General features: G+C 41.9%; 1 protein-coding gene across 1 annotated transcript in view; it reads right to left on the bottom strand.

Moving 5' to 3' along the window:
* The window catches only part of LOC136633012 (deubiquitinase DESI2-like), a 103,008-nt gene extending 101,037 nt beyond the window's left edge, over positions 1 to 1,971 (bottom strand). The window contains exon 1 of the mRNA XM_066608402.1: positions 1,228 to 1,971. Coding sequence (XP_066464499.1) covers positions 1,228 to 1,266 — 39 coding nt within the window. The 5' untranslated portion in view covers positions 1,267 to 1,971. The remainder of the gene's footprint in view (positions 1 to 1,227) is intronic.
* Positions 1,972 to 13,874: the final 11,903 nt, after the last annotated feature.

The raw sequence follows: 13,874 nt of genomic DNA, 5'->3' as shown, positions 1-13,874 counted from the left end.
GCTTAGTGGATCGGTCTGGGCCTCCATTGCCCAAAAAATTTACCGCTAAAAATTGCTGCAAATCTATGCCAGCTCATAGTTGGTGTAAATTTGAATTTCTAGCACAGGCAAAAAGGTGTGCACCTCTTCATAAATTTGCTGCATCTTCCTCTAGTGCACTTGGATTTAAGACTAGCGTACGCAAGTTTTAGTAAATCCCCCAATGTATGTAGTAGCCTTTTACACGGCACCGTTATGGTGCAACTAATCATTAAGTCGAGTGTTTTTGTTTAATAATTGTTAGGTGTATACATGTGCAGTGACCGAACATTAGCGATAAACCATCAAATTTTCACTGATCAGATCTTTCCTGTGGATCTAAAAATCATCATTGTTTGTAGCAAATCCCTTTCTTATGAACCAGCATGGTTATGATTTGCTTACTAAAAAGGAGTGGCAGAAGGGTTCTAACGTTTGAAGCTATGACCAAAAGTAAGGGAATTAACCAATTATTGTTTAGTGTAAATGTATATCAAGCAAACGATAGGCGATCGCTACTTCCCAGCTTGTTGCGTGATCATCTCAATCGATCTTGTAAAACGGCCTTTGCACATTAGATTGTACACTTGTTTGTTTCAAAAATATGTAAATAAAGTTTTGCTAAAAAACTATTCATTGCATTTAAAACTTCATCCCTGACCCGCCAGATGCCACACCTGACCTCAGAGGAGAAGGCACCCTTTCCTGGCCTATGAGACATATATACAGAGTCTTAGAATATTAGGCAGACAAGCATACAACAACCTTCTTAAGAAATGAAGTCATTATTACATACAACAAACCTGATCCGTATACATAAATTATAGACTATCGGGTGAGAATGACTGAAGCTGATAGCTGCCATAGCTCTTGTACTGTAGACCTATAGCCACCCACAATCCCTATTTCTATAGACCACAATCAATCACTACAATTTATTTCACGCATAGAACATCAATAAAAATAAATAAATCATGTTTTACAAACTGCAGTAAATTCATTCTGACCATCAACTGGAAAACTACAAATAACTAAAATGAATGGATCTGCATTTAAATTGCAGACTAGCAGTAAATCCAGGGCTTGTGAAGACAGCAGGCAAACAAGCTAGAGAGGCGGGTGATAGAACCGCAGCATTACATATCCCACTAAGGCTACATAGGTGGATTATTTAACACTTTAATGACACAAGAAGCATGCAGAACTTACCATATCATATACATTTAGTATAACCGGTTCATTTGCCATTGTGAAGCTGCTCAGTTCTTTCTTTAGGGTTCTCCCAGGATTGTAAATTCCTTCTGCTCAATACTGCAATGGGTTACCGAAGAAAGGGAAGGTTTTCATTCTAGGTCCTCCAAACAAACCACTTGGAGGTTCTTTTGGCCAAAGTTATGCAAATATTAGGTTTTGTTCTCATGCTGTAGCCCTTGGGTGTAACAGGATGTGTCCGCTAAGTCAGGTGTGAACCCCAAGTATTATGTTCTGCAACCCATTTCCCAAAGGGACATAGTTCAGTACAACCGAATACTATGGAATCTGCTGCAATGCATGTAGCATCTGTATGCCAATGACCTTTCCAGTGCTTAAGGTTAGCTCGGCACTGAAAAACATGCTGCTTCTGCCTGCATTATCCAATCTACTCGGCATCAGTTGTGGGAAATACAGAGCTGTTTATCTCTTCCGTCTGGCTGCCACCGGAGCACAGATTGCAGGGAGATTGTGTCTTGCATAAGGCAAGAATAGCATTAAATCAGATATGCTTCCCTGAGATTTGTATCCACTGCTTGTAGGAATACTGACACCTCGGAGAGCCCATGGTGCTGATGCTGCTTCCTGGATAACTCATAGCATAGGATATAAAGACCTGGCAGGCAAGGGTGCTGAGAAATCCATGCGGCTTCAGCTCAGGAGGAGCGTGACCCTGGTGCTGGGATAGTGCAGGCAGCGTAGTATCCATAAAAAAATATAGGGACAGGATGACTTCATCTAAATAGAAGGAGGAGTCCTGGCCATCTGCCTAATAGATCTGAATGGAAGCTGCAGGGAGGCAAGTTACATCATACAGCATCCCCAGGCCTCCAGAGATGGAGGTGGAACCATGAATAGTGCATGTGAGCCATTCATGAAGCAGAACTCTGTTCCCTCTTTATTAACTTCCAGCACATGGAATTCCCTAATGAGATTCGCTCAGCCAGAAGGATTCTTTGCTAACAATAACCACTTCCTTACCAGTAGAATCACATAGTGGTTTCATCAGATAAATGATGAATGGAACAGACAATCATCCGTGAATTCCTGGGCAGTACGAAAAAATAAGGAACTTTTTCCAGTGTCCGTGAAAAAAAAAATATATATATTCATTATTTTTTTTGAGGCATCATTTTGCAGCTTCCAGTAAATGTTAATAATAATATCAGTATATGGAGCTATAGACATGTATTATTGCTAATCTTCATCATATACGATGGGGAACTAAAAGGAAATGGGAATTTATTTATGATGAAAATTATTTACTTATTTGTACATTTTGTCAAAAATACTCAAATCTGTGCGTTGTCATGATGGAAGACCCAGTACCCGGTTTGACACAAATCGGGACGTTTTCTCCGTCCCGACACAACCTTTTCAAAACTTTCAAATAAAAACTTTATTTGACTATTTGACCCTGTGTTACAAATTCTGAGTGATCTATCCCTCTCACATCAAGGAAACAAATGAGCTTTGTTAACACGTTGTTCATAAAAATCAGACATCCCAAAAAAGGCAAAAAACTATACAACTTGTTGAAAAAAAATGTGGGAATGAGCTCTTAAAGTAATACCAACTGACATTTCCAAAACTAGATCATTAAGAATAAACGAACATTTATCAACACCTCGTTTAGTGTCCCATGATTATCAGTAGAAGAAAACACAAAGCACTCACCTGGTGCACGGTGGAATTCCCATACGTCCTTGGGAATCCATCGGCACCCAGTGTCCGGGTTTGCGTATCGAAATAATCCTCATCCCGAATGGCCAGATGAGCAGCTAGGAGAATAGAGCCTGCCGCGGCACAATGGCCCAAGAGAATCATCCACGGGATAGAATATAGAAAAATTTGCTCATGCTCACGCACTTGGATAAGCTTATTCAAGACCAAATGGTCTCGTGGTGATAATCACCTACATTTATTGGTATATAGGGATGTCTGTATACAATAAAGTTAGGTGATTATCATCACGAGACCATTTGGTCTTGAATAAGCTTATCCAAGTCCATGAGCGTGGGGAATTTTTCTATATTCTATCCCGTAAAAAATTAGATAATTGGTAAAAGGTTAATAATCTAATCATATCAGTGCATATGGAAACACTTGTAAAATACATAGTACTATATGCTAGAAGCCTAGTTCGTTCATGACAGGTAAAATACAATTATGTGTATTCAAATAGTGTGGGAAATTTTTACTGAAAGGTTTCAAGGCTAACAAAACTTTTACAAACTTCTGACACATCTTAGTGACATGTCAGATGTTTTTATTTTTGAGGGTCCGGGTGCTGAGACTAAGGGACAGAAGTGCTCAGTGAAGTGCTGTGCCTGTTCGGCTGTTTCCATCACTGCTCAGAGAGGTGTAGAGACTTCTTAGAAAGTCTATGGAGTCCATATATACAGTGCTCAGCTGACTGCTTCTGCCCATTTGTTTTGGCAATCGATGGGGGTCTCAGCAACTGGACACCACCGATCAAAATTTCTGACATGTCACTATAATAGGTCAGAAGTTTCTAAAAAAAATTTGTTTCCCTTTTAATGTCCAAAATATATATTTACCATGGAAACCGGCACTCACACTGGTGACATTACTTGGATACTTTTCCTAACACTTACTGCCTTGAGTGTCTTTATTCCTGCCTGTTCTGATACTGATCTCTTTCTCTTTTCCTGGTCTTTGACTTCTGACCACCTCAACCTTTGGCTCCATAGCATTGTTGTCATCTGACATTCGATTCTAATTTTTGGTTTCATATCAAGCTCACCATTACCTGCTGGTTCCAGTCGTACAGTTATCAATGACTGAGAGCTTTACTGAGTAACTTGATTTACGTAGTACCCTGCAGCAAAGAACATATTTCTAGAACTTGTAATAAGGTTAGTGCAATTTTCTTGATTATCAGAGCATGGTCTAGAGACTTCCCATTGGCTCTTGTGAGTTGTTGCCTATCTACATTTGCTGTACAATAGCATGCAATGTATGTTCCGCTGTAAATGTGTCCATACACAGTCCAAAGTCAGCCAGACCCACCTTTTATATCAGCCGACGATCCTATGTGTATTGGGGTGTGCCGACTCTCCTCCGGTAGCGATCTTGGGAGAAAGAATGGTTGGATATATTGGATTTCAACATGACAGACTATTTGTTCTCCCGATGGTTATATTGAATAGATCGGCGCACTATTTGTGTCGTTAATAAAGAGTTTGGCACTAATTATTTTAACAGAATAAATAAAGGTTATGTCTTAGTAGCAAGGAACTAGGAGGGCCATAGGGTCTAACGTATAAATTAAAATATACAGTTTGGCACCAGGTTTCTTAGGCTTCTAGTTATAATAATATCCATGTCATGGACACTTTCATTATAGAACAAAACTGATCTATCAATAGACGTATTTTAAAGGGCCACTACGGTGATTTTTATCTATTTATTAAGTAGCTATGCCCACAGTATATATAAGTGCTACCTTCATTAGTTATTTCTTTCTATCTGAAACTTCTGGCTTCTTTTTCATCAAATGGTCATGTGATCTCAATTCTAACCAGCTCAGATCTACTTGGGGTTATGTATTAATGTTCTAGTCAAGTTCTGAGTTTGTGCAATGTTATTACCTGATCTCAAGCACAGAAACTACCTAAAGGGGGACACGGACAGTGATGGTCACACAACTCCTGTCACACAGTTATAATAGGGGAGATCACAGCTCATCCTTCTGACTGTAGGTCTGTAACTTATTTAGGTGAATATAGAAAGTAACATATTTTTTGCTTTATAAGAAGCACCTGATGATAAGACACACCTAGGTTTTAGAGGAGGAAAAACGAAAAAAAAAATATTTTGAACTCACCCAGACGAGGCAGTGGAGGGAGGAATAAAGAGCAATAGTACTCTGTCAGCAGCACGAATTCTATAGCAAGACAGGATCAATCATGCACAGTCACTAAATGGTCCAGAATCCAAAGGACTAAAATGGGTACTATGTATGTATGACATTCATTATGCTTTTAGAAAGAACTATAGGTCAAAACGTTGCTGCTGGTGATGGAGGAATAAATCATTTTTTTGCACCTCTATGCTGTCACATTTTTTTTTTCATAGAGCTGGTATTTGGCAGGGATCTTGACTAAGTATGGATTAACCCTGGGGCTTACATGGTTAGAAGTTGTGAACTAGCCTGGTGATTGCTTTTATCTCTGTGTATTTGAGGCACCGTGAGATGAGTCCGCTTAGAGAATTGTAATAGTCTGGTCATTGTTGCTTTCCAAGACTAATATATTCTGTGATTGACCATATAAACCTTCCTTCAAGGGAGACCTGGACATAAGAAGGGGAGGAGAGTCACTCATACATACAGCTGATTGGTGCAGGCGGGGGAGCAGCAGCAATTTTTCTATGGAGAGGATGTGTGATCCTTATCACTCTGTTGGCTCCATAGCGTGAGTGGGGAGGGTTAGGAGAGCTACCCCTACAAACAGCTGCTCCCCCCACCCCACTAATCAACTGTTAGTACAGGCGGCTTTCCTCCCCCACTATGTATGCGGTTCCGGCCGGCAGCTGTGTATAAAGGACTTGCGATCCTTTTCACACAGCTGCCGGCTGGGTCAGAGTTTTGTCACGTTCACTTTAAAGGATGCACTGACTCCCCACCCCCACCCCACTATGTCATATAAAGTGAAAAATACGGTAGTGATAATTTAAAACTGCCCCCCACCCCACACACACTGCAGACGAAAATGTTATAGCCTTAACTAATGTTGGCCTGATGCATCATGGGATTGACTGAAAGTGAAAGTAATAAATCTTGCTGTTGATACAGTACCTGACAGGGGGCTGCACTGCAGGGAAGTGACTTAAATATATAGAGGATACCTCCATAATGTGACAGGCAATCAGGTGAGGGGGGTATGGATAGAAAAATGTGTTTTGGTTAGAGTGGCCCTTTAAGCATATTCCACTTTAATGATAAGGCAGGAGGTGTTAGCTTCACCCTCTACATCACGCTGAGCTGGTTGTGGTTTTAAATTACCAGTGTTTTGCAATCTGTTACTTATATGACTGTCGTTTTTGCAGGGAAATGGGAATGCAATATCTCTCTTCTTTCCTATCGGGAGACAAAGTCCTTTCTCCCATGCCAAATGGAAAACAAATCATATCTCTGCTGAGTACACGAGCCAGCAGAGGATTGTCTTTCTAGATAGTCATTTTTCATTTTTATTTAACTCATCACACACACGAAAACATACATGAAACTTGGCTTGGAAGCCAAACCCTTCTGTACATATCTTGTTCTAGTAGCTAATTTCTTTTTATCTCTTTCATTAAATCACTACATGTGGCCAGAACTATTTTGCTATGGTTATATTGACATATAGCAATCATAGGATGACAAACCCAATCAGGTAATACTGAATATGTGTCACGTCCATGCAGAACCCTAATACCACACTCAGCACGGACGCGGAGTGATGATAATCATGATAGTTAGGACAACGCAACACCAGAGTACACCACACTGCGCGGTGACAGGGAACGTACAAACGGTTAAAAAAAACGTAAACACCGTAATGCGGGGCAGTGGCACCAACTCCAGGGGAGGAAGGAAGCCTGGCCCTAACTTAGCTGGAAGGGTGACAGGTCCCTACCTAAAGCGGGGACATCGCCTCGATAAAAGGTGGCCCAGCGGTCTTCTTTCTGGGGCCTGAATGTCCCTATAGGAACCCCTGAGAGAGGCACCCACACGCAACGTTAACAGAATAGACAAACAATAAAACAACTGGAAAGACCCAGCTGCTACTTATCTACAGTTGCAGAACACCCGGCACAGTAAAGCTCCAACTCCACGTATTCCACTGTCTACGAAAATAAGCAGCACTGGTAACCAGGTGGGCAGAGAATAAATAGCTACTCTACACCTGAAACCATGGCAGAGTGAATAGAGAACCACACCTCCACCCTACTCTCAGGCATGGCTAATTCAACATGCAGTCATGCAGCAAGGCAGACAGCAATAGCCAATTCTGCACATGATGCATTAACCCTTGACCTGCTTAACCAGGCAACTGGTTTTAGCTTGTGTAAAAGCCACCATGCCTCGACGTTGTCGTGACCGACAAGCCGCGACAATGTACTTAGAAATCAGGATTTAAATTGGAGGTAAACTCTGCTGCAGAATCTAAGGGTCATTTTAGATGAGCCGAGTTTTAAGCGCAATGTAACAAGAGCCGATCGATACGCATGTTTATCAGCACTCATTTAATTTCCTTCTGCATGGGTCAAAAATTGGCTTATACTGACGAATGATGACTAGTGTGATCGTTCATCTGCATAGGCTAGCTGTTCAACTCCCTGTTCACTTGGTTAGATGCTTCGTCAATTTGTGAGCATTTTTTTAATGCTCACTGAAGAGATCAGCCAAAGAATGAGCATTGGTCCGTGTACACGTCCCAACTGTCGGGCAAACGAGTGCTCGAAGGAATGTTCAGACCTGGCCTATGTGAAAGGACCTTTAGCGTAGATATACACATTGGAGATGGTCTGTCATGGTTTCCACTTGACTACTGTTTTGGGGTATTGAAATAGAACCCTGTGATTGAAACCATGGATATAGTTCAAAATGCATTGTGAACCCAGCTTAAAATGTGCATGCAGTCATAGCAGATATATGTTCCTTAGCATTAAGCGATTGTATGAGATGTAGACATAGCATTAGGTCTTCGTAGTCTCTGCCTGGTATTGCAACTCAACCCCTTTGTGTGGTAAGGTTCTGGCTCAAAAGCAGACCCCTATTATTTCACCACATATAAACCACTGAACACACATAAAGCGGTATCTTCTGGTTGCAAGTCTCCAAAAGCAATGGCTGACCAGGGCCCAAGCTCATTGCTAGAACAAGGTAAGCTGCATCGGTTCATTGGTGCTTTGGCATGAAAGCAGTTCAGTCAAAAATATGGGTAAGTAGCATAGGTTAGGCTGGATGGAACAGTTAATTATGTAATCAAATAAGCAGGACAGTTAGTAAGGGTTCTTTTACATGGGATGATTGTTAGGCACAGAGTCGTCCGACAGTTGTCCCAGCGATCACTCCTATGCTTTCACACAGGAGCGATCATCATTCAGTGAATGGAGGCAGAGAGGGTCGGAGATTGCTCCGGCGATCCACCTACATTCACAGTAAACGAGCAGTCTTCATAGCTGAACGATTGCCTGTTTACACAGGCTGATTATCATTTTTTTTGCCTGCAGAAACTGAATGACAAACAATAAATGAATGAATTATCATTTGCCATTCAGTCGCTACAAGTATTTACACTGAAGGATTATGTTCAGATTTCCGCGATCCGGGGAGAATTATCAGGCTGTGGAATAGTGTCCTAACTCTTTACAAACTAAATATAAATCTAATCAACCGTGTCTTTCTAACACCTTATCTTATACAGTAGTGTGGAAAAGAATATTTCAAAAATAGAAGTGTTAATAGTTTATTTCTGTCAATTAAAATACAAAGTGCATGAATCTAAATGTAATCAAAATTTGGTGTGACCCCCCCCCCCCCCCCTCTCCTTTGCCTTCAAAACAGCAGCAATTCTTCAAAGGTACAGTTGCACACGGTTTGTGAATGAACTTTCAGGGAGTTTGTTCCAAGCATCTTGGAGAACTAACCACAGATCTTCTGTGGATGTAGGTTTGCTCAGATCCTTCCGCATCTTCATGTAATCCCAGGGAGACTGGATGATGACGAGATCAGGGCTCTGTGGGGCCATATCATCACTTCCAGCACTCCTTGTTCATCTTTACACTGAAGATAGTTCTTATTGACATTGGCTGGATGTTTGGGATTGTTGTCCTGCTACAGACAAAAGTTGGAGTCAATTAGACGTCTTCTATTTTTGAAAAAAATTCTTACTTTGCAATGTTTTCTGCACACCTGCCTGGAACTTTTGCACAGTTCTATATATTGGTTAAAAGTGGATTTATGAGACTAGAAAAACATGACTTCTTTCTGGTAATAGCGCCACACTTGTCTACTGGCTGTGAATGGTAGTGCACCACAGTTCTATTTACTTAAATTGTTTCTAAGTTTCCAAGCAGATTGTGATTATCTGATAGCCCATGATAACTAGCAAGTCTATGGAGATGAGAGAGAATCACACAGACACTGCCTGCAGTTATTAAGTGGTTGTCTACTGTGTTTTAGCTACTGGAATCACATCTACACTGTCCTGTACTTCCTTACTGTTCTACCTGATTGTGTTGTTTTTTGTGTGTATGCTAAAAACAGTGAGCATAATCTGCAGTTTTTCTCTGTGCACAGTATGTAGCACGCTTCATAACAGAAGGCTTCTCCCTCCAGCTCAGAGAAAACTAAAAATCGGAGATGCTGTACAGCCTGCAGAGAGGGGGAGTGGTGATAAGTACAGGATACACAATTCATATAATGGCCAGAAATAGTATTATTCCTCATACATACACACAGCAGTTTATTCAGAAAAGTTAGGTATGCTTCAAATAGGACTGAGCTGAATTATTGGACACATCAGTTTATGGACAAGAGAGGCCCTATTTCTAGAAGAAGGCATCCATGTCTTTCCAATTTCTTAAAACGTCTTGAAAGTCCCTTAAATCGTTGGCAAGTACATTTGAAAATCCTGTATGCTGGCCTTTTTAAAGCACAGCACTGTGCACGATACACAAATCAGATTATTATACACATATTCTATACAATCAAAGTAGCCTACTATAATTTGTCACTTTAAAACTTTGACAGCACTTGCATACTACAATATCTCAAAGCAGTGTGCATATATCCAATTATATGTCAGACATCTTAGCAAATAAATCCAATAAAACATTTCCCAAATGAACGTCTATATAATACTCATACATAACAATGAACGTGGTACATGGAGCAGACAAATGGATAATGGTTATCTACCTGCTAATTCCCAAAGCAGATTACAATTAAGAAATGGTAAAATATTATACGTCTCCAGTGTCTGCATGTCTCCTCTTACAGTTTCCCATTAAAAAGATGAATTAGAGAATTACACCCGTGTGTTAGAGTCTAGGGAAATAAGTCAATTTAAAAGAGGTTAATTCAGGCCTCAGGATGTCATTGTATGGGGAGGGGGGACTGAAATTTACATCCCTAGGGCTAAGACAACAGATAGCAATCATACTTGCCAAACATTAGATTATCTATTTTTACGACAAAGGAAATTTACCCTAATTTGTACTTCCTTCAGCCACAGGGCATATTTTTTGATATTTCATTCTGTATAACTATACTATAATCTATTGCCTTAACTTTCTATGACAGTGCATGAATGTCATTGAAAAAGTGGTTAGGGTGACACGAACTGCGCTTCATATGAACAAGAGTAGCAAGGCTAAACTTATTCTCCCGCTCTGCTGTAACCAGTAAATGGGCAACAGGTGGATGTTCCTAACAAAATTGTGCATGACAGACACAGAGCATCGCATTTACTAATCAGATTATGCCTGGACACTGTTGTAAAAAAGTCTCAAATAATGGCGCACCCCATTTTTACACAAGGGTTCTAAAAAAATGAAATCCCAAAAAGACAGGATGGTGTGGGAATACAAGCTTATAAGACTGGTACTCTGAACTGAAGTCTCAGTATTGCTGAAAGATTTATGGCAGGCTATTAAATCTAAAGAATCTGGTGCAGAGATAGTGAGGGCACCAGGCCTCTGATCTAACATCAATTTAGAGACCATAAACTTCTCACACTCTCACTTGTGCAGTAATTAAGGATTTACTATTATCATCCTATTACTATTCTTTTAAATGCAAATTAATCACACATCTCTCTGCCCTTTTGTGAATATACACTATTTGAAAAAAAAAAACAAGTACCTAGGAGAAGTTGTCATTTTGCTGAAAAACTCGGCATGCAGTTACACCTCAGTCAGATAAGCAAGGTTCGCATGGGGCAGATTTGCCGCAGAATTTCCTTGCGGAATTTAGCTGCGGCAAATCCGCCTGCGGCCGCTAATCCCGGGATTGGCCAGCCATGTGGACGAGAATTTTCAAAAATCTCGTCCACACAGGGCCGCCAATCCGTCATGGCAAAGCTGAGCAAAATCGAATTTAGAATATGCAGCATGTCAATTTTTTTTTTCCACTGCGGCCTCGCTCCTCTATATGGGGAAAGAAAACCGCAGCGGAATCCCCGCTTCCCTCCCCCAAAACCCATGTCGAAATGCTGTGGGTTTTGAAGCTGTGCTTTTCCAGTGTAATTCACGCAGTTTTTTGGTGCGGCAAAACCGCAGGAATTGTGCCGGAAATCCGCCTTAGGCTGGGTTCACACTGGGCGGTTTTGCAGCGGAGTTTCCCTGCGACATGTCCGCCTGCGGCCGCTAATCCTGGGGTTGGTCAGCCATGTGCACGAGATTTGTCAAAAATCTCATCCACATGGGGTGGACAATCTGTCGCGGCAATGCTGGCATTAGCTGGTGCTATAGAGCGGATTCGTGGGACACAGCATGTCAATTCTTTTTTTTCCCGTCGCTCCTATCTAAGGTAGAACCATCCGCAATGGAAAAGCATGCCGCAAAGCCGCGTTTTGAAGCTACACTTATCCCACGGAAATCTCAGTTTTTGGCTGCGGAAAAACCACAAGATTTCTGCGGTGAAAGCGTCCCGTGGGTACCCAGCATTAGGGTTTACAGCGATTGCGACTGCCTATGGCGAGTGTGCCTGCGGCGTGTGTGCCTGCTCTGCAGCCTATCAGGCATTACATTTTTTGTCTTTTTCAGTGAATGTCTTTTTTTTTGCTTTTGTTTTTTTCTCTCACCTCTGTGATTTTAACCCTTTCCAATCCACTGTCTGACGTCTGAAGACATTCTGATTGAAGGCTGTTCAGCTCCGATGTCAGAAGACGTCCGGCAGGTTATTCTTACCGTATATTACTGTCCGCTCTGTTGTCAGGGGGCCTCTCCAGCATGTCCCATACCGCAGTACTGGCTCTAGCCAGCAGATGGCACCATTGTATAATGGAAGAAAGAGAAAAAACCCCTAGGAAACCCTAAATCCAAAATTGGATTGCAAAGGGTTAATGTCTTGTTTAAATGCACTGTGCAGAACTTGTCGTCATTTGGTATGTGTTGCACAGCTGCAGCGAGTAAAGAGTTAATGCCTGCATGAAGCTGGGATATGCCTATGAATGTAACCCTTTTCATGTCATGTGGTATACTAAAGGATATAAGTGATCTGGGTGTGGTAGAGAGTTAGTTAGTGAGTCCTTCAGAGGCTCTGGCATTCAGAAAAAGGAGGACAATCAGCCAGCAGTGAGTGCGCCAGCCACATGGGGGTACCTTCAACCCTCATGTGAAGAGAATGGAAGAAGAGAAGTGATTCCCTGAGATGTTCTATGCCAGGTAACACTGAAGAGTGGAGTGAAAGAGAGAGTGAGTAACCTAAGACCCGGATCATCGTGCAGAGGTACTGTGTCCAAGGAATATCTGTGGAGAGTCGACCCCTTCGCTCTTTCCATGAGCAGTCCCGGACAGATAACTAGGACTGTCAAGCCAGTGTCATCCTTAGTGCACCCCTTCCAGGAGTGGTTCCGTACAAATCCTAAGGATTGTAGGACCAGCAGCATCCTGAGTTCCTCCCAGATTTTCTTCCTCTGTGTTGCATGCATTGGTGTAGCAGTGTACCTTTGTAAAGTGTTCCAGTTATTACAGTAAAGTTCTCCCGAACCCTGACCATTCCCAGGGACTGAGTTACTAAAAAGTTAACAGTGCGTGGACTCTACTTATTACCGCCAGGGTCATACTGGTGGGTAAAAGGAAAGGTGGCGTCACCAGTGACAAACAAATCCTGTTGAATGTTTATTGGCCATCCCTATCCTAGGGGTGTCCGGAAGAGGCCCCGTCGTACTTGGGCCAAGGTCATGTGTAGCCCTCCAGGAAGGAGTCTGGTAAGTGCTGCCATGACAAGTGACAGCTTTACCCTCCCAGCTCCTCCCCGTGGGTCCTGTGTCCCAAGTGGACCCTCCGGGTCACCACAGTGTTAGTGCCTCATGTTTATTTGCAAGCGATATTTTCATTCTACTAACTGTGCATGATGTGACCCTAGAGGAATGTGAGTCACCGATGTGGCCCTAGAAGGATAGGTACAGTCATTGCCAAAAATCAAGCACCTAGAAGGAGTTGTAGTTTTGCTGCAAAACTCGGCATGCAGTTACATTTCTTGCGGATATGCAAATGATTATAATTGTGACATGATTAAATGAATGGTCTTGTCACCTGAAACCCTAAAAGTGGTGCTACCCTTCGCCCATAAAAAGACTCTCAGAGGTTACTTGTGTGTAGTAGACCTCTTTTTCCACTTGTGTAGAGCTTGTTGACCACTAGAAGCCTCTATGATGCAATCAAATAGATTTATCCCAGGTAACACAGTTTTAGAGGGGGCGCATTATTGGAATGCAAGACGCTGGATGGTCGTATTGATGAATTACCCACCACCTGGGCCATTCTGACTTGACTGTTAGGTGGTGTTGGGACGAGTGAATACGTGAGCGCGCACACATAAGGCGACAAGGCTCAAGGCGGCCTCGACAGACCCCTGTGTGTAT

This window comes from Eleutherodactylus coqui, chromosome 6 (assembly GCF_035609145.1).
Source record: "Eleutherodactylus coqui strain aEleCoq1 chromosome 6, aEleCoq1.hap1, whole genome shotgun sequence".
NCBI classification, from domain to species: domain Eukaryota; kingdom Metazoa; phylum Chordata; class Amphibia; order Anura; family Eleutherodactylidae; genus Eleutherodactylus; species Eleutherodactylus coqui.
The sequence above is the reverse complement of the archived record's forward strand: the minus strand, read 5'-3'. Positions and strand labels throughout refer to the sequence as shown.